General features: G+C 49.4%; 2 protein-coding genes across 2 annotated transcripts in view; both read left to right on the top strand.

The window, feature by feature from the left end:
- LOC147525936 (uncharacterized) overlaps positions 1–18,469 on the top strand; it is a 32,240-nt gene extending 13,771 nt beyond the window's left edge. Inside the window, exons 17-32 of the mRNA XM_086630755.1 lie at positions 1,735–1,870; positions 10,794–10,954; positions 11,320–11,541; positions 11,642–11,709; positions 11,842–11,999; positions 12,371–12,458; positions 12,611–12,757; positions 12,927–13,018; positions 13,395–13,569; positions 13,703–13,836; positions 14,734–14,979; positions 15,082–15,187; positions 15,854–16,021; positions 16,706–16,862; positions 17,357–17,469; positions 18,368–18,469. Coding sequence (XP_086486881.1) covers positions 1,735–1,870; positions 10,794–10,954; positions 11,320–11,541; positions 11,642–11,709; positions 11,842–11,999; positions 12,371–12,458; positions 12,611–12,757; positions 12,927–13,018; positions 13,395–13,569; positions 13,703–13,836; positions 14,734–14,979; positions 15,082–15,187; positions 15,854–16,021; positions 16,706–16,862; positions 17,357–17,469; positions 18,368–18,469 — 2,273 coding nt within the window. The remainder of the gene's footprint in view (positions 1–1,734; positions 1,871–10,793; positions 10,955–11,319; positions 11,542–11,641; positions 11,710–11,841; positions 12,000–12,370; positions 12,459–12,610; positions 12,758–12,926; positions 13,019–13,394; positions 13,570–13,702; positions 13,837–14,733; positions 14,980–15,081; positions 15,188–15,853; positions 16,022–16,705; positions 16,863–17,356; positions 17,470–18,367) is intronic.
- Positions 18,470–18,896: 427 nt separating this feature from the next.
- LOC147525935 (electroneutral sodium bicarbonate exchanger 1-like) lies at positions 18,897–19,935 on the top strand. The gene is given in 2 exon segments (XM_086630754.1): positions 18,897–19,332; positions 19,664–19,935. Coding segments are annotated over 2 exon segments (696 nt in total). The 5' UTR covers positions 18,897–18,908.
- Positions 19,936–20,752: the final 817 nt, after the last annotated feature.

The following is a 20,752-nucleotide window of genomic DNA, read 5'->3' as shown; positions in this document are numbered from 1 at the left end:
CCCTCTCCAGCTTTCCTGTAGCCCGTTTAGGCACTGGGAGGTGCTGGAAGGTCTCCCCGGAGCCTTCTCTTCTCCAGGCTGAACAGCCCCAACTCTTCCAGTCTGTCTCCATACAGAGGTGCTCCAGCCCTCGGATCATCTTCGTGGCCTCCTCTGGCTCTGCTCCAGCAGCTCCGTGTCCTTCTGCTGTTGGGGCCCCCAGAGCTGAAGGCAGCACTGCAGGGGGGTCTCAGGAGAGCAGAGCAGAGGGGCAGAATCCCCCCCCTCGTCCTGCTGCCCACGCTGCTCTGGGTGCAGCCCAGGACATGGTTGGCTCTCTGGGCTGCCAGCACACGGTGCCAGCTCATGTTGAGCTTCTCCTCACCCACCACCCCCAAGTCCTTCTCCTCCGTGCTGCTCTCCAGCCATTCTCTGCCCAGCCTGTGCTTGTGCTTGGGATTGCCCCGACCCACGTGCAGGACTTTGCACTTGGCCTTGTTGAGCTTCATGAGTTTTGCACAGGCCCACCTCTCCAACCTGTCCAGGTCCCTCTGGATGGCATCCCTTCCCTCCAGCGTGTCCACCACACCACACTGTTGGTTTCGTCAGCAAACTTGCGGAGGGTGCTCTCAATCCACTGTCCATGTTGCTGACAAAGGTGTCAGACAACACCGGCTCCAATACTGACCCCTGAGGAACTGTGGGAAAATGACTGAAATTGGAGGGGAATGGGAGAATATTGTTCCCCAGAATTCAGCTAATATTAGAGCAGCTCTGACATGAAACACAGCTGCTGCTTTCAGGAACAAACAAGGCCTCAATATCCTTGAAATGGGGAGGAGAGTGATACGAAAGTATCATGGCTCATCCCTGTTATCGGGGACAAGAAACAATGAACAAGGCCCACGCAATACCCTTGAAATGGGGAGTAGAGTGGTACGGAGGTATCACGGCTCATCCCTGTTATCAGGGATGAGGCGCCTGGTAAAGATAACCATAAAAATGCCATTGAGGGAAGTGAATCACAACCGCTGCCTCAGCAGTGATGGCGAAATTGTGTCCTTCAGCTACTAAGTCACACCTCCACCCGCCTCCGAGCTGCGACCACCCCTCAAACGAGCAATTTACACCAATCCCAATTAGTGAACACCCCTCACGAGAGAAATTTACACCAATCCTAATAAAAGTTATGTATGACTAGAGTCACTCGAGCTCCACCTAAAAGATACGAAAAAGGTATAAAATGGCAGCAAACAAAGGGGATGTTAGGGAGAAGCCCCCCCCATCGGAACGTCTGGGATCAGTCGACGGGCTGAACCTCTCTTCTCCCCCCCATAGGGACGCCTATTGGGTAAGAACTCTGTGTTATGTGCACTTACTTAATTACTTACTAACATCTTGCTAGCTATTTAATATTATCACTGATCAGTAATCGTTTTATATTATCACTGCAGTATTTCAATTAAAGTTGTTTTTGTAGTCAGTCACTATCACCGGCTATCCTCGAACCTGTATTCTGTCACAAATAAAATATATATGCATGTTTCCGGAAACTTTTGAATTATTATAAGGAGCTGGCCCATAGTATTACTAGTGATGATCCCTTAATAAGTGGGCGAATCACCCTCCGACCTACTGAGCTGCCAAGAGAGGGCAGGGGGAGTCGGACCCAAGGGTCTTGCCTGACTTGGGAGCTGATAGACTGGTCGTTTTGACCTCAAAACGTGACAGTAAAGCTTTGCCTTCTGCCCCCAGACAGCCCATCCCAGCGGGTGCAGTCCATCATCAGCAGTGCGGAGCATGAGCAGCACGTTCCTCACGACTTGTTCACCGAGCTGGATGAGATCTGCGTGAAAGAGGGTGAGGGTGCTGAGTGGAAGGAAACAGCAAGGTAAGTCTGTGCTGCCGATGAGGTGCGGAAACAGACTCCACAACTTGGAAAGTTGCCCAGTAGGTATGTTTATTGCAGCGCTGGGTGCACGGGGGATCGCTCCACCACAAACGTGCACACCCGCCGTAGCAGTTTTTCTTGTATTTATACAGACATACTCATCACCCCCTCCCCCAAAAGGGCAGTCTCTCCCTGGAGATCATTTCCATAGCCCCCGCCTCAGGATCCGCCTCAGGCTCCTCCTTGACACGCCTCCTGGTGGTCGTGGGCAGGGGTCTTTGGGATGAAGGCCGTAGGTCTTCCTCGCTGTGTGTTTTCACTTCTTCCCTAAAACTCTATAACTCTTGTTTTGGCTGGGCCTGTAGAGCCAAACCGTTTCCCTGGCCTTGAGTGGACACCTGGTTGTCTCCTACTTGTTATTGCTTGAAGACAAATGTTAGTTCTCGTTAGTCCTTATCTCTCCTCTTTGTCTGTTTTTCTCCCTATGGGTCATGAGTTACAACCTTGCCATCATTTATTTTGTCTCTCTTACAGGCCTTCTTTTCGAGTAGTTAGTGTTTCAAAACAGGGATTAGTATTTGATAACTTCTAGCAATTCACAGAGCTATTTCCCAGAGCTATGTATTTCCCAGAGTCTTATGCCTATTCTTATACCTATCCATAGAAATAATAGCTAATATAGTCTTATGTAGTCTTATGCCTACTCCTATACCTATCCCCGTATCAGTCCCCCCTTTTCTATTGAATCAAGTAAATTCTTTTACTTGCCTAAGTTTCCCGATTGATATAACGCTTTGTGCATTGAAGAGACCCTTCGAAACACACACCAAATCCATACGTACCGCAGTGTTAGTAACAGCATCAAGGCAGCTGTAGCTATTAACAGTATTATAACAGGATGTATTAGATGATTGAAAAATCCTGACCATCCAAAAGTGCTTCCCACCATTTATGTTCTCCATCCTTCTCTACTCTTTTTACAATTTTCTTTATCTTGTTTGCATCATAATGAACTGTCACCAGAGTTTTCTGTCCGCTCTTTCTAATTTGCCCAGTATTTGCTATAAACCAGGATGCTGTAGCAATTCCTTTATCAAAGTTAGATTTGTTCCTATAGGTGTGGGTATTAACTCATAGATCAATGTATAGTCTGATTTTAGAATATGATGGGATGTGACGGGAGCAGAATAGTGGAAGTCACATCCCGTGATTCGAGTGAAATTACAGATGCAGAAGTTTGAATGATTTTTAGTGCCTACTTCCGTTTCTTCTACAAATATGGAGCTACATTTTGTTCGTAGACATGCACAACCTTTCCCTGCATATATTATGATTGTCTTTGAGCCAACATCAGGGTGAATTTCAAAATGACACACCTTTTGATCAGTATCAAGAAAGATATCTTGTGCTCATAGGGTATTACTTTCACTTAGAAATCCTTGTTCTCACACAATGCAGGATTTTAGAGCTTGTCATCTGTCTCTTACCCTTTGGGCCCATGTTCTATGTTCAAAAGGATAAAGCAGGGTTCTAAAGCTATAATGGGATGGATCACAGTTTTTAGAACATTACAAATGGTTAGTACAAAGGCTGTAACTGTGTGCGTGGTGGGGCTACAAGTAAAATTTACCATATTCCACCAGGATTGAAGCTCTCTTTCTTCACTTGTGGCACCATCCCAGACTACCTTTCAGATTTCAGTGGGAAATATCCCTTCTTCTCCTTCTCTTATAATAGAGGCGATACTATAGTATCTGATTGCATTCATAGTTGGGCCTGAACACAACTCAGGGCTAGTGAGATATTGGCTTGTAGCCCGTCGATCACATCCACAATTATATTGTGGTCTCTTATGTTTGTTTGTTCCCAATCTGGTAAGATTTGTGATGCTAACCACTGGTGAGCTCCTAAAGTCAATAACGAGGATTGTAAGGGCCATTGCAGTTTTGACAGATCTCTAGTGACAGCGGCCAGCTTGTTCATTATTACTTCTGAGTCTATGGTACTCAGAACTCCCAACCCTGTTCCTAATAGCCCCATCAGGTCTCTTGGTTTTTGTCTTTGAGAAATACCTTTCCTCTTTCTTAGCCAAGTAGCCCATCCTTCATAAAAGGTTTGTAAGAAAGGAGAACACAATGGTTGGATTTCTGATACATTAATCTGCATTGATAACTCAACCCTTTTGAGAGACTATTCTGGGTTGAATAACACTTACTGCTGTCCTGTGTTTCTTATTACACATGGACCAATTTCATAAATTTTGGGTTCTAGCTTAGGTACTGGCATAGGTCGTGTGGTAGACTTATCTCTTTATGATGTGTAACTATCGCAGCGGGCATTGTTGTAACTGGCCCAGCGTTTATTTTAAATTTAAATGAAAGTCCAATAGCACTATTGGCTCAGAGACAAGCCACTTCAGTGGTTTTGCACTAGTGTGAAATCATGCCAACAATCTAATTCTTTAGAAGCACATTATTTGTGGGAGTAATTGAGATAGTAATTTTGGTAATTTGGGATGCCTTTTTATGGGTGGGGCAATTAATAATTTGGCATCCTACTTTGATTTTTTTTTTTTTTCTACATTTCCCTGAAGTTGGTGAATTCCCTTTGTATCCTTACTCCATTCTTGTTTTAAATATTCTTGATTTCCATACATAACCACAGTAGATAGATTTAAACCTTCTCGAGCAGAGTATTTCTCCATGGATCCAATATACCTACCAAGGCCACTCAGTGTCATTCTGGCTATAAGTGCTTTCCCACCCCTGAATTATAATTATGACTGTGAGAAAAGTAATTTCCCTGGTTGGACTTGCGTGACCTTCCATGGAGATCTATGGACTTTTTACTCTGGTGTGATGAATCCAGGCATTCTGCTCCTTGATCTTGATTGCTGTGTAGGAGGTGAGGAGTACTTGGAATGGTCCTTCCCATTGTGGTTCCAAAGTTCTTCCTGAAAGAGACTTGACATATACAAAATCTCCAGGTTGTATATTATGTACAGGTCCATCTAGACCTCTGCTCCGAGTTCCAAATACATGTTTTTCAATTTCTCTGAGTTGTTTGCTTAATGCCACCATATAGGAAGTCATAATTTCTTCACCAATTTGTGAAGACACCCCCTTTTGTACTCCATAAGGCCGCCCATAGATTGGGGCCAAGCCAAATTAGTTTCCTGTCCCAATTTAACAATTTGTTGTTTAATCAAATGATTCATTTTCTCTACTTGGCCACTCAATTGTGGCCAATATGGAGTATGTAATTGCCAATCTATTCCTAGATGGTGACTAATTTGTTGCACTACCTCAGAGATGAAGTGTGGTTCCTCTGTCTGAGGATATTACTGCTGGGACTCCAAACCTGGGTATTATTTCTTGGAGTAATGCTTTGGTTATTTATCGAGCTTTAGCTGTTCTACATGGAAAGGTTTCTGGCCAGCCTGAAAAGGTATCAGTTAGTACAAGCAAATATTGATACCCCCCTTTTCTAGGAAGTTCCGAGAAATCAATTTGCCAATGTTGTCCTGGAGCATTCCCTTTCCCAATTTGGCCTATTTCTGGCTGTGCAATGGTCTTTGGACTAGTCTGGAGGCAGAGGTCACATTGCTGAGTTACTTGTCTGACAGCGGTATACAGATTCTGAGCTACTATACTTTTGATAAGATATTTGTATAATGCTTCCACCCCACAATGGCCTTTCTTGTGTTCTTCTCGGGCTAATGGCCAAACCATATAAGAAGGAACTGTAAGTTTTTGTGTGGTGTCATGGCCCACCCATCCTCATTATATGATCCTTCTAGATCTGTAATGAGTTTACGGTCATCTTTTGTATATTCTGGCTTACCTTCTAAAGATATACATCCATTGGGGATTAGTGCCCCTTCTACCTGTATCTCTTTTCTAGCAGCCTGTTTTGCCTCTCTATCCACCATTTCATTCCCTCTTTCCAATTCTGTGCTCACCTTCTGGTGTGCCGATGTGCATAATTGCCACTTTTTCAGGAAGTTGTACTGCATTAAAAATTTTAAAGTCTCTCTGCATGCTTGATAGCTTTTCCTTCAGCTCTTTCCAGAGCTCGAGTCAGGGTTATGATTTCAGCTTTCTGTGCCAAGGTGTCAGTTGGTAATGGTCCCGATTCTATTACCTTTTCAGAAGTGGTGACGGCGTATCCCAAATGTCGCATTCCACTCATAACTGCTTCCGTCTGTGAACCAGTGTTCTACCCCCTTCATGGGGGCATCTTTGAAGTCAGCGCGGCTGGAGTGTGTTGCCTCAATTGTTTCGAGAAAGTCACGATTCACTCGTTCTCCAGTGTTCCCACTGAGAAATCAAGCTGGGTTAACAATGTTAGTAGTTATAATTTCAACATCATCCTGTTCGGCCATGATACCTCAGGAACCTCTGCGGGAGAGCCAATGTCCCCCTTTTGCTTCAAGGACCGTGGACACTGTGTGGGACACGAAAACAGTCATTTTCTGGCCTAAGGTAAACTTCCGGGCCTCTTGAATATTCAGGATGACTGCTGCCACTGCCCTCAGGCAACTGGGCCATCCTTTTGCGGCAACATCCAGTTGTTTGGAAAAGTACGCCACAGCTCGTCTGCATGGTCCCAGGTCCCATGCCAGTATCCCTAATGCTATTCTCTGAGAAAAATGGTTTACTCACATCAGGAAGTCCCAATGCTGGCGCTGACACCAGGGCCTTTTTCAGCTGGTGGGATGCTCCGTATCCCATTGGAGGTATTTTGGCTGGATGTTACTAAAGAATACAGCGGTTTAACAAGCAAGTCATAGTTGTATATCCAGAGCCGACACCACCCCATCATTCCTAAGAAAGTTCGTAGCTCTTTCACAGTCTGTGGTTGGGGGGTCTGGCATATGGCTTCTTTCCGGGCTTGACCCAGGAAACGCTGACCAGCACTGATTTCATACCCAGGATTTGTAACTTGTTGCAATGTTATTTGTGCCTTTCTCTGAGAAACCCGGTACCCCTGGAGCCCAAGAAAATTTAGTAAACTTACAGTCCAGATGACACAGGATTCTCTGGTCTTAGTCGCGGTAAGGAGGTCGTCTACATATTGTAATACTTTTCTTTCTTCTTGTGGTGGTTCCCATGACTCTAGGTCTTTTGCTGGCTGGTTTCTGAAAATCGTAGGGCTGTTCTTAAAACCTTGTGGCAACACCGTCCAGGTGAGCTGGGTCTTTCGACCACTCTTGGGATTTTCCCATTCAAAAGTAAAGATTTTCTGACTGGCTTCATGGAGAGGGAGGCAAAAGAAGGCATCTTTTAAATCTAAAACTGTAAACCAAGTCAAATCAGGAGTCAGAGTGGTTAACAGGGTATATGGATTAGCAACCACAGTGTATTGATCCTCTGCTATTTTGTTTCTATGATTTCTTTTACCACTGGCTGGACATTTGTGGCACATCCTGGTACATCAGTTGCCCAAACTTCTGGATACACCCGGTCAGTGATTTCCGTGTCGATTTTTCCTTCTGTGGGAATATTAACTAAAAGCAAGCTCATTATTTGTACATACTGATGATCATTTACCTCCAGAGTTATTTCACCTTTCTTGAATTTTATCGTGGCTCCCAATTGTTCTAATAGATCTCTTCCCAACAGGGCTTTTGGGGAGTTTGGCATATACAAGAATTTATGAATGCCCACTTGCTTACCCAGTTTATATTTTAAAAATTCAAAAAGTAAGCCTTTTCACTCTGGCCAGTTGCTCCTTTTACTACAATGTAATAATTTCCTAAAGGCATTAAGGCTTGATTTAAACCGGAGTATGTTGCCACTGTATCTAGTAAAAATTCTATTTCCTTTTGTTCCTCCCCTAGCCTCATAGTGATCTTTTGCAAGATCCTCGGCAGCTTTTATGACTAATTGTTTCTTTGTCTCAGTTAACATTCTAGCAATAATTGCATATCATTCCAATCAGGGTTGCGCTGCTTTATTATGAATCTAAGATTTTGGGTGGTGCTTACTGTATCGCTGCGATATTCCTGAGCAGCTGTCTTCCATTTCCTTAAATCATTATAGGAAAATGGTACCTTAATTCTTATTGTCCCACTATCCGGTCCTACTACTTCCCGGAGGGGTGCCTGCAGAATTGGTGCTGTTGGCTGCTCTGCTGCCGCCAGCCGTTTTTTCTTAGTGCGGGAGGATATCGGGCTGTCTGGAGGAGTAGGGGTCTCGTTTGAGTCCTCATTTTGCTCCTGAGACTGAGGGGGAGGCTTGAAAATATCAGTTAGATCTTGTTCTGTGCCCTGGCGGGTTTTACTTTTTCTAGTACACCTTTGTCCAATGCTGCAGACTGAGCAGCAGCTTTTTAATTTATTTTTGTTCTCCCTCTTGTTTTCCTTCTCTAATGCGAGGACTATGGGATCTCGTGGAGGCATTAGTCTGCAATCTCTCTGTCATTCAGGGTTATTTCGGAGAACAAAGAGCATATCTGCGTATTTAACTTTATCCCATTTTTCTTCCCTTCTTAGGAACAACACATTAATTGTAAAAGCGTGTCATAGTTTAGTGTTCCACCCTCACTGGGCCATTTAGCTTCATTTTCTAGCTTATAAAGCAGCCACCATTGGTTACAATATTTGATTAGTTTCTTTGTATTCTCTGTGCCTCCTTGTCCCACTATATCTTTCCAGTGTGTTAATATACAACCCAAAGGGGATTTTTCATAAGGTTTACTTTTTCCTCCCCCCATTTCACTTACTTTCCCTTTACTCCATTTCTCCCTTTTAACTGCACCTTAATATTCTGTCTGATGCTCATGTGAATAATAATAATACAATTTTTAGTTTGTCACTCGCTTTGTCTGTCTCTGGCTGTTTCCCTCGTGGGAGAACTGAACCACGGATTCAGACTCTGCACTCGCTTTGTGCACAACTACACGTCTCACCCACTCACACGTACGCTTTTACGGTATCACACGCTTCACTCGCCTCCGGCCGCTCTCCTCACGGAGAACACGGGACCATGGATCAGAACGGCACACTTGCTCCGCAGCCAGGCTGCGTCTCACTCACTTAAACACTCACTCAGTGATTAATCACAAAATCACACATTTCAGGGCTAGCCTGGCAAACTTATACAAACATTAAAAGGCCTTATTACATGCGCTGATGTTAGACGATATAAACTTTGAATGGTATAAACTTTACGAAATACACGGTACCAGATTTTGCAATAGATAACAGTATATAGAGATTTCAAATCGTCCCCATTGCTTTCTGACACCTCTCACCCTTTTCAGGGTATAGGGCCAGGTGTGGCTGGAACGAAATGTCTTCTCTTGTTACTTACACAAAACACAGAACGACAGGAACAAAAGAACATATAACAGAGCAGATAACAGACAATTACCGATCCAGCTATTACCCCTTCTGCAGCTGCTAATATTCCATAAGCCATATGACTGTGAGGTTGCGCTACTCACCCACCCCTCTGTGTCAGACTCAGTGTTCGGGCGCCCAAGTGAAATGCCAAAACGGCGCCTCGCCATTCAGGGAAGTAGCGAAAGCCTCTGAGTTTGCTCGATCTGCTCGCAAGATCGCTAGCGGCCTGCCAGTCCCTGGTTCTTGCTGGCCCAGTCTCCGGATCTGGATTCCAGCTCACCAGTCCCTGGTCTCAGTCTCTGGTTCTTGCTGGCACAGATTCCAGCTCACCAGTCTCTGTTTTCAGTCTCTGGATCTTGCTGGCACAGATTCCAGCTCACCAGTCTCTGATCCTCTAAGGCAGCAAACTCCCCAGGGCCCTCCTTACCGCAGGGCACCCTGCCCTGCCCGGGGACAAGGCTGCACGCCGGACGTCTCCGCGCGATTTACCAGCAGCCCCATACGCCGGACGTCTCCGGCCATTCTTACCCAAACATACCGTTTGTCCGCGGCTCAGGAAGTCCTTGTCTGCCTCTGGGTAATCGGCTGAGGAGAGGAGGCTCCTCCGAGGAAAGTTCTCGGGGCGCGCCGAGGGGCGTCCGCTCCGCAGTCGGTTCCACAGTCGAGCAGAGAGTCTCCTGGCTGGCTCGCCAAAACTGAGGTGCGGAAACAGACTCCACAACTTGGAAAGTTGCCCAGTAGGTATGTTTATTGCAGCGCTGGGTGCACGGGGGATCGCTCCACCACAAACGTGCACACCCGCCGTAGCAGTTTTTCTTGTATTTATACAGACATACTCATCACCCCCTCCCCCAAAAGGGCAGTCTCTCCCTGGAGATCATTTCCATAGCCCCCGCCTCAGGATCCGCCTCAGGCTCCTCCTTGACACGCCTCCTGGTGGTCGTGGGCAGGGGTCTTTGGGATGAAGGCCGTAGGTCTTCCTCGCTGTGTGTTTTCACTTCTTCCCTAAAACTCTATAACTCTTGTTTTGGCTGGGCCTGTAGAGCCAAACCGTTTCCCTGGCCTTGAGTGGACATCTGGTTGTCTCCTACTTGTTATTGCTTGAAGACAAATGTTAGTTCTCGTTAGTCCTTATCTCTCCTCTTTGTCTCTTTTTCTCCCTATGGGTCATGAGTTACAACCTTGCCATCATTTATTTTGTCTCTCTTACAGGCCTTCTTTTCGAGTAGTTAGTGTTTCAAAGCAGGGATTAGTATTTGATAACTTCTAGCAATTCACAGAGCTATTTCCCAGAGCTATGTATTTCCCAGAGTCTTATGCCTATTCTTATACCTATCCATAGAAATAATAGCTAATATAGTCTTATGTAGTCTTATGCCTACTCCTATACCTATCCCCGTATCACCGAGTGCAGTGGGAGAGCAGTCCATGCGCTGGCAGCACGGGGGACACGAAGCTCTTGCAGCTGCTGATGCGAGGAGCCTTCTCCTCCTGCCACCGTGCAGCTCCGTCAAAGGGGCTGCAGAGCTGCGGCTGTTTTCCTGCAATGGCGCTGATCGCACTCCATCTCCGCAGGTGGCTGAAGTTTGAGGAGGACGTGGAAGATGGTGGCGAGCGCTGGAGCAAGCCCTACGTGGCCACGCTGTCCTTGCACAGCCTCTTGGAGCTGAAGAGCTTCATCATCAACGGGATGGTGCTGCTGGACGTTTGTGCCAACAGCATTGAAGAGATTGCAGGTACTGTGGGCACCGCGCCCCTCTGGGAACGGCCGAGTTGGGCTCGCCCTGGTGCCCTTCTCTCCTGAATCAAACCCTGCCCCGATGGCAGGTCCTTCTTCCGAAGTCGCTCGCTGTTTTTAAGTGATGAATGTTGATGATGTTTTTTATCAAAAAACCCTTGATGGTCACCTTTGGTGATGTTTTTTAGCAAAAGAAAATTCTTGCTTTGGCTGCAAAGGCTGAACTGAATTAAAATGTCATGTGAAGCAAGGCTGAGCTTGTGTTAGGGTGTCCTGCGTGGCACAGCCTACCCGGGGGATTTAGGGGTTTGAACTTGAGGGGTCTTCTGCTCTGTCAGCTTCATTTCCCTTTGCCGTCCCCAGATAAGACCCTGGGCCAGGAAGAACAGTCCACGGCGTTTGATGAGTGTGTGCGGGCAAAAGTTCGAGAAGTTCTTTTGAAGAAGCATCACCATCAGAAGGAGAAAAGCAACAACCTTCTCGACATGGTCTTCTCGTTAGCTGATGTGAGCAAGAGGCAGTCAGACCTGCACGTTGCCAACAAGCCAGGTGGGGGTTTCTGCCAGGGACTGGCACCAGATGAAGGTTCCCGCAGGGTTTTGGCCCTGTTAGGCTTGTCCTGCCAAAGGAGAAGTGTCCCAATTGCTCCTTGACCGTCTTTCTGAGTGTGTTTCTTTCCTGCCAGCTCAAACACTCACTTCAGAGGCTCAAACTGAGGTGAACCATGAGACCAGCACTGTGGATTTAAGCAAGGTGAGACCCTCGTCGCTTTCTCACGCCTTTAGGGCCAGATTTGCTCCTGCAGACTCGGCTGCAGAGCGTGCTGCAGAGCGCTGTGGGCTTTGCTTTTGGGGTAATCGCCTGAAAATCACTTGTTGTGCCCAGGCGGAGCTGCACTTCCTGAAGAAAATTCCTGCCGGGGCTGAAGCATCCAACGTGCTCGTAGGAGAGCTGGATTTCCTCTGCCAGCCCATCGTGGCATTTGTCCGCCTGACCCCGGCTGTCCTCCTCTCGGGCCTGACGGAAGTTCCCATCCCAACCAGGTCTGAATGAGAAGCACAAAGTTTTATTGTTTAAAAAAACCAACAAAACCACATCAAATGTCCTGCATCACTTTGGCATCCCAAGAGAACCAGGCCAGTGGGAGCAAGCACGTTTCTCCCGCTCACATCTCCTCGCCTTCGTTTCTCTCTTCCCTGCTGTGGCTTTTAAACCCATTGGCCAATTTGAACAAAAGTTGGCCCAAAACCTAAATTTGTGATTGGTTTGGATGAATTTCAGATTCATCGTGCAGTCGTTGAGCCTCTGTGTCCCCTCTCAAGCCGCGCTCTTGGTTGGCAGCTCGCCGGGATTTCTTTGGGTGCCCTTTCAGCAAGTGCACGTTCTTCTGCCTCATTTTGTTTTTCTTGCCCAGGTTCCTGTTTGTTCTGCTTGGACCACAAGGAAAAGGTCATGAATACCATGAGATTGGCAGGTCCATGGCTACTCTGATGACGGATGAGGTGAGATAAGAGCCATCTCTGGGCCTGTTTTGGCTTTCTTCTCCTCTCCCTGGCTCTGTGGTAGTGAGGAAGAGTAGTAGCCAAGAGCTTTTTGCCCTGGTTGGGACATCCGAGGTGAGTTGTCCTCTCACTAGGTTGTCTCCTACTGGCAGGTTTTCCATGACGTTGCCTACAAAGCCAAGGACCAGGCTGACCTCGTTGCCGGCATCAATGAGTTCCTGGATCAGGTCACGGTGTTGCCGCCGGGAGAGTGGGATCCATCGATCCGAATCGAGCACCTCAAAAACGTCCCCTCGCAGGTGGGTGCTGCGGCAGAGGGAGGCACGAGGGGGACGGGCGGGACGGCAGCACGGCCGGGGATGCTGTTCAGGGTCCCAGGGTCCCAGCTGGGCACAGTCACGCACCCAGACCAGAAGCAAAGGAAGCCAGTGGCTACAAACACCTTTGATCTTCTTTCCATTTGAACAGGAAAAAAGGAAGATGCCAGGAGCTGTCGATGACAGCGCTTCTCACAGCGAGCCGGAGAAACACAGCGGTCCTGAGCTGCAGCGGACGGGAAGGTGTGAGCTGCAATAGTTTGGGGTTTTTTTCTGTTTCCTCTGAAATCTGAGCATGCCCCTTCCTTTGTGGCAGGTTTCTGGGGTGACCTGGCTCAGTGAAGGGGCTCCACATGACCAGCTTTGTCCAGGCAGAGCTCTGCTGCTTCTCAAAGCTGGGGCTGTTGCGATAAGAGGGAGAGGCTCTCAGCTTAGGTCCTTCTTCTTTTTGTTTGGAGGGTTTTGCTTTTGTGCCTCAGTTTCTGCTGGGTATAGAACGGGAGAAGGAGACAGCTTCTTCTGAGCAACGAAAGCTCTTCTGTGCCTGTGATTCTCCTTTAGCAGCAGAGAGAGCTCAGTGTGATCTGCCAGGAGAACAGTGTTTTTTTCCTTCCTGCAGGCTCTTTGGAGGTTTGATCCAGGACGTGAAGCGAAAAGCCCCGTGGTTCCAGAGCGACTTTCGGGATGGACTGAGCCTGCAGTGTCTGGCGTCCTTCCTCTTCCTCTACTGTGCCTGCATGTCCCCCGTCATCACCTTCGGGGGGCTGCTGGGGGAGGCGACCGAAGGCCACATAGTGAGCACCTCTCTCTCTGGGGTGGCATGGGGGAGGCTGAACCTCAGGCCAAAGTCTTTGCTGCAGTGAATTTGCTTTGTTTTTCCCCCCTTACTGATTTCTTTCCTCACTGCTGCCTCTCTTCGCTGGACAGGGTGCCATGGAGTCACTGCTGGGCGCATCCATGACTGGCGTGGTGTATTCCCTCTTTGCTGGCCAACCTCTGACCATCCTCGGCAGCACAGGACCCGTCCTTGTGTTTGAGAAGATCCTCTACAAATTCTGCAAGTAAGGCTGGCTGCCGCGGCCGAGCGCTGCGAGCGCCTTCAGAAGGCGCCGTGCTGGAGAAAAGATGTTTTTCCTCTGTTTTTGTCAGTGGTGCCGTAGATTTCATCTGTCTTGTGTGTCCCAGACGTGGCGCGCTGCTGCTTTCGTGGGCGATGGTGCAAGAGCAGAGCGGTCTCAGAAGGATGGATGGGGTTGTTTGGGGTTTTTAGGGTTAAAGTGAAGCAGCAGCAGAAGGAGAAACCTGGAGGATTTGGATGCCCAAGATGGGCTGCAGAAGGCAGATGTGACAGATCTCTCTGGTTTGGGAAAGAGGGAAGATTTGGTTCCCTCTGAGTGCAAAACCAGGCACTTTTTAGCCTGATTTTTGCTGGAAGTGGAAATCTGTTTTGCCTAAAGATCCAAATAGTTTTCTGCTGAAATCTTTTTGAGTTTTGATGATTTTCTTGAAAAAGTAGCAGCTTTTCATGTGAAATGGATAATTTCCATGACACTCCTTTTGTGGTGATGGCTTAGATGTGAGAGGAACCACCCTCCCTGCAGTTTAAATTCATTATTAAGCCCCAGCTGGCTGGTAGCAGGTGACTGGGTGCCAAAGCAGCCAGTTTCAGTGTCAGGGCAACCACCTGCCACAGCAGGGACCTGACCTCAATTACCTTCTGAGGTGTGAACACCAGGTAATTGCTAAATAATGATAATTAAGTACTTGGCCTCTCCTGCTGCAGGTCCACACCCTGTCCTGCAGCCCTGGGGCTGTCTGTAGTAATACAGGGAAACTGCATCCACCATCTGCAGCCCTGACATGCTCCTAAATTGCTCCTCATTTTCCTCGAAGGAAGGCATGGCTGGCTGGGAGCCTCTTGCTGGCCTTTCCACCTTTGTTTGATTTTGGTTTCCCAGGGACTACACGCTCTCCTATCTCTCTCTGCGGGCGTGCATCGGGCTCTGGACTGCCTTCTTCTGCATAGTGTTGGTGGCCACCGACGCCAGCTGCTTGGTGCGCTACGTCACCCGCTTCACCGAAGAAGCCTTCGCCTCCCTCATCTGCATCATCTTCATCTATGAGGCTGTAGAGAAGCTGATACACCTGCGAGAGATCTACCCCGTGCACATGCACAGCAAGCTTGACTTCCTCACCACCTACTAGTGGGTTTTTTTCCTCCTAAAAGGCCGCTGCCCCAGGCCAGGAGCTCAGGGCTGCCCTCCATCGCCTTTCCCTTACGCGTGTCTTGGCTTCTCTCCTCCCAGCTGTAAGTGTGAGGCACCGGCACATCCCAGCAATGAAACCCTGCGTTTCTGGGAGAGCAACAAGGTCAACGTGTCTCGCATCGCCTGGGAAAACCTCACGGTGACTGTAAGTGCTCTGAGCCACTGCTCCCTCCTGCCAGGGCCACGGGGTCCAGGGGCGTTGGCATGGTGCAAAAGTCAGAGCCCTTCGGGTGCCGATGGGCTTTGAACTGTTCTCGTGCTGGTCTGACAAGACGTTGCTCAAATCTAACGTATGGTTTTGACCAGCTTGGTCCTGGGAGGGAGAGTCCAGCTTGTCCCCAGCGTGGTGGGTGATAACTGTCCTCCTCACGCCTGTTGCAGGACAGTGTTTCTGCCAGGAGCAAGGTTAAGTGGGTGGTGTGATTGCTGTAGAAGTGGGAGGACTGAAGTTGGTGCCTGGAGGTTGTAATTGGCTCCTTAATTGATTCCTGCCCCTCCAGGCCTTGCTCGCTGACTCAGTGCTGTCTGTAGGTGCCTGCACACCCCTGCATGGCTGAGCAGCCTCTCGGGCTGCTGCGGCTGGAAGCAGAGCCCAGCCATAGGATGGGGGGCTCTTTTGGACTTCTTCATCCCCTCTTGGCTGTGTCCTTTGAGCCCTCCACTGGGAAGGGACCATTTGTCTCTTCTCCTTCCCCGTGATGGTTGTCTTGGCCTTCCTTCCCCATTCCCTCTTTCTCTATCCCCAAGAGTTTCCAGTGTTTCCTTCCCCTCTGGTGTCTTCTTCAGCCATGGTTACCTGCCGTTCAAGCAGAGGGTGTGCCGTGGGTGTGGGGTATGGTGTCCCATCACATCTGCCTGTGGACAGAACGGCCCCTACGCACCTAATGTCCTCTTCTGGTGCTGCATCCTCTTCTTCTCCACCTTTGTCCTGGCGAGTTTACTGAAGAAGCTTAAAACCAGCCGTTACTTCCCAACCAGAGTAAGTAGAAGATGGTGGCCCGCAGCAGTCTGCACTTAAATTTCCCAAAATTACTTCCCGGAGCACTAAGCAGGATTTGCCACCACTTGGTCAAGCTGGAAGACATTCACCTCATAGGCCAAGCTCTCCCATCTCCTTGGATGTCCCTCACTTGTCTCCATGAGTGCAAAATGATTGTAGCGTTTCCCACCTGTCTCGCGACCTGCCCCAGGGTGATTTTTTGCTCAGGCAGTGGGAAATCAGGTCTTCCAAAGTTTGTTGGTTTTTTTCCACCTTCGGTACATGATGTACTCAAGGGGAGAGTCGATTCACATGAGGAGCTGCCAGAGAAGAAGACACTCTTGTTTCCTTTTGAGGAATAAATGATGCCTCAGTGCCGTATGCCCACTTTAGCTGTAATGTGGCTGTGGTGGCAGACAGCTGCTTGCTTATTTTTTTCAAAGTTTTGGCAAGGTTTGAATTACACCAACCCTTTGCCACTTAGTTCACCTTTTTGTATTGTCTGACACCAGATCTCACAGGGAGAAACACAGCAAGAGTATCTAAGTGAGGGGTTTGGGTGTGTGTCCTCAGAGTGGTGGGATCTTGTTAACTGGCCTCAATGCTGTTGACGTCCCTCACTTTTCTGTCTCATGTTACGGCCCCGTTCACGATGCCCCATTCAGCTCTGGTTTCTCGCCCCAGGTACGGTCCACAGTAAGTGACTTTGCTGTTTTCCTCACCATTGTCATCATGGTGCTCGTGGACTTCATGGTTGGGATCCCATCACTGAAGCTCCACGTTCCCGATGTATTCAAGGTAACGAAATGTTTTGGCCTGGAGCTGGTTTCACCCCATGCTCGTGGGACTTTCTGGGGATGCCACAAGGTGATGCCGGGGCAGGACAGGGCTGAGTCGGGAGGAGATGCTGGTGGTGTGACCATCTCCTCTTCCACTGCCAAGCAAGGCATTTCTTTCTGGAAATGAGAAGCCAGCCCCAATACTAGATACCTGCAGCAGAAGTATCTGTAGATGTTTCCAAAGAGGACACTGGCACTGCTGAAGCCCAGCAGTTTGTGGGTTTGTTTTTTCTTGAGAATTAGATATTGCGCGAGCTCTGGAAATCCACTTTGTCTGATCTGCTGCCAGATTTTCATGCAAGGTGCTTGCACAAAGACTGGATACGTCCTCAGTTGTTTCCTATATTTGAGTTTTAAAGAATTTGACCTGAGCTCAGGTCAGGTGGTCTTCAGCTTTGAAGAATTTGACCCTGAGTAGGGTTTGAGTCTGGCTCATGATGTTGTCCTTGCTCTTGTGCTGTGGGATGCTTTGATTCTTGTTTTTTACTCCCCATAGAAAGGAAAGTGATGGACTTCTGCTTCTCCAAGCGGGAGCTCAGCTTTCTGGATGACCTTATGCCAGAAAGCAAGAAGTCGGTTGATGTTGAAAATCAGGCCAAAGAAGAAGAGGTAAAGCTTGCCGGGTGCTCCGGGCGGGACATCCCCCTCGGGCGGTTGGATCGCCTGTTTCTGTCACGTCCCTGGAACAGGCAGGGAGAACCGTGACACGCGAAGCAGCTCCTCTCTGCTGGGGAGGTCCCACAAACGGGGCTGAACCAGCAGCGGCCGGCAGCTCTTCCACTGACGACGCTCTCCCTGTCTCTCTTCCCAACCACCCCGCGCCGCCATTCTCATGTTTAGGAATCTGGAGTTTGAAGGAGCGCACAGTCCACCGCGTCGCCCCTCACCAGCTGCTCCCAGCGCTGCCGCCCCTTCCCAGGGAACGGCTCCGGCACGTCCCGCAGCCCGAGGCCTGGACGGCTGCGCGTTTCGGTGGGAGCCCTCAGCGTTTCACCGGGCACAGAGCGCAGCGGAGCCCCTCGGAGGAACATGGCCGCCACCTCAGCGCCTCCCGCCGCGGCTGCCGCCTCGTGGCGCGTCGCTCCGCTCGCGCCGCTTCCCGCCTCGGGAGGAGCCGCGCGGCGCCGTCTGAAGTGAAGGGAAGTCACTGAAGTGCCTGAGGGGAATTCTGCGGGGGGGGAGCCCTTCCACGGGTGTTCCTGGACTCGCTGTAGGACTGAGGAAAAATAAAAATCCTTGAAGTGACCCGAGATGCGTCTGTTACACTTCAGGTAAACTGAGGCAGGACACTCAAAAATCCCTCTCTGTCCTGCGGGGATAAAAAAATGCAGCAAAATAGGAATTTGTGGCTTTCGGTCACTACCTGGTGCGCATCGTAATGTCTGATTCCTGAACAGTCATTTTCGTGACCAGGAGTCGGTAACCGGGGATATGCTGGTTACTCTGGGTGCCACGGAGCTGCTCTCCCTGGTGTCCGGGAGGATCTGTCCCTCTGACTGATCTGCAGATTCCATCATCCCCCAGACCGGTGTCTGACTTGAGGATGAACTGGAACGGGGGTGCCAATATGGCGCTTCTGGAAGAGCTACAGGCAGCGTGGCTGGGCTGAACGTTCCCAACGAGCAAGAAAACTCCCCAAAATCCCACTGGCACGTCCGCGGAGCACAGCAGGATGGGCAGAGGGAGATGCTTTGCCGTGGGAAGGGCTGCCGGGGGCAGGTTCATCCTTGGAGGTTCTAGAGGGCCTTTGGAGGTTGTTGGTGGCCATCTCCTGTGACCATGTGCCATCTAGCGAGTCCTGCAGGTATCACGGCCATAGACTGAAACTTGCTGTGATCAGAAGTGCAGGTTTGGGGTTATTTTCCCCGATTTGCAAAGTGCTTTGTTTTGCTTTCTTTTAAGAAAGGAATACCATATAGGTGTATACAATATATGCTCTCTCTATAAATACACAATATGTAAATTGAATGCAATAAAGGTGATGACACGTCCTGTTTTATTTGGGTACCTAAGAAAAACCTCCTACAAGGAGGACCCTGCCCGTGGGTATGCCTTTGCCACTGGTGAGGCAAAGCCACCGGCACCACCGACCCCACAGCCAAAAGCACTGGAAACGGGAATGGCAGAAGGACTCTGCCCCGACGGAGCGGGGCTACCACTGCAAGTCCCGCTGTGGCATTTGCTAAACTCCGTGGGGCTACGTGGGCACTGGGGTCTTCTGCAAGCAGGTCCACCCTGCAGCTCCGTCAAAGGGGCTGCAGAGCTGCGGCTGTTTTCTTGCAATGGCGCTGATCGCACTCCATCTCCGCGGGTGGCTGAAGTTTGAGGAGGACGTAGAAGACGGCGGCGAGCGCTGGAGCAAGCCCTACGTGGCCACGCTGTCCATGCACAGCCTCTTGGAGCTGAGGAGCTTCATCATCAACGGGACGGTGCTGCTGGACGTTTGTGCCAACAGCATTGAAGAGATTGCAGGTACTGTGGGCACCGCGTCCCTCTGGGAACGGCCGAGTTGGGCTCGCCCTGGTGCCCTTCTCTCCTGAATCAAACCCTGCCCCAATGGCAGGTCCTTTTTCCGAAGTTGCTCGCTGTTTTTAAGCGATGAATGAGCCCTTTGATGATGGTTTTTAACAAAAGAAAATTCTTGCTTTGGCTGCAAAGGCTGAACTGAATGAAAATGTCATGTGAAGCAAGGCTGAGCTTGTGTTACGGTGTCCTGCATGGCACAGCCTACCCGGGGGATTTAGGGGTTGGAACTTGAGGGGTCTTCTGCTCTGACAGCTTCATTTCCCTTTGCCACCCCCAGATACGATCCTGGGCCAGCAAGAACAGTCCACGGCGTTTGATGAGTGTGTGCGGGCAAAAGCTCGAGAAGTTCTTTTGAAGAAGCATCACCATCAGAAGGAGAAAAGCAACAACCTTCTTGACATTGTCTTCTCGTTAGCTGATGTGAGCAAGAGGGAGTCAGGCCTGCACGTTGCCAACAAGCCAGGTGAAGGTTTCTGCCAGGGACTGGCACCAGGTGAAGGTTTCTGCCAGGGACTGGCACCAGGTGAAGGTTCCTGCAGGGTTTTATAGAATCATAGAATGGTTAGGGCTGGAAGGGACCTTCAAAGGTCATCTAGTCCAACCCCCCTGCAAGGAACAGGGATATCTCCAACTAGATCAGGTTGCTCAGGGCCTCGTCCAACCTGGCCTTGAACGTCTCCAGGGATGAAGCATCCACCACCTCTCTGGGCAACCTGTTCCAGTGTTCTACAACTCTCATGGTAAAAAATTTTTTCCTAATATCCAATCTGAATCTACCTCCCTCTATTTTAAAACCATTGCCCCTTGTCCTATCACAACAGGCTCTCCTGAACAGCCTCTCCCCATCTTTCTTGTAGGCCCCCTTGAGGTACTGGAAGACTGCTATAAGGTCACCCCGGAGCCTCCTCTTCTCCAGGCTGAACAGCCCCAACTCTCTCAGCCTGTCCTCATAGGAAAGGTGCTCCAGTCCTCTTATCATCTCCGTGGCCCTCCTCTGGACCCTCTCCAGCTGGTCCATGTCCTCCTTATGTTGGGGGCTCCAGAACTGGACGCAATACTCCAGGTGGGGTCTCACGAGGGCAGAGTAGAGGGGGAGAATCACCTCCCTCGACCTGCTGGCCACGCTCCTCTTGATGCAGCCCAGGACGCGGTTGGCCTTCTGGGCCGCAAGAGCACATTGCCGGCTCATATTGAGCTTCTTGTCCACCAGCACTCCCAAGTCCTTCTCCTCAGGGCTGCTCTCGATCCATTCTCCACCCAGCCTGTATCTGTGCCTGGGATTGCCACGACCCAGATGTAGGACCTTGCACTTGGCCTGGTTGAACTTCATGAGGTTGACACGGGCCCACCTCTCCAGCCTGTCGAG

Source organism: Tauraco erythrolophus, unplaced genomic scaffold (genome assembly GCF_009769465.1).
Source record: "Tauraco erythrolophus isolate bTauEry1 unplaced genomic scaffold, bTauEry1.pri scaffold_48_arrow_ctg1, whole genome shotgun sequence".
Lineage (NCBI taxonomy): Eukaryota > Metazoa > Chordata > Aves > Musophagiformes > Musophagidae > Tauraco > Tauraco erythrolophus.
Note: the sequence above shows the minus strand (reverse complement) of the source record. Positions and strands in the feature narration are given on the sequence as shown.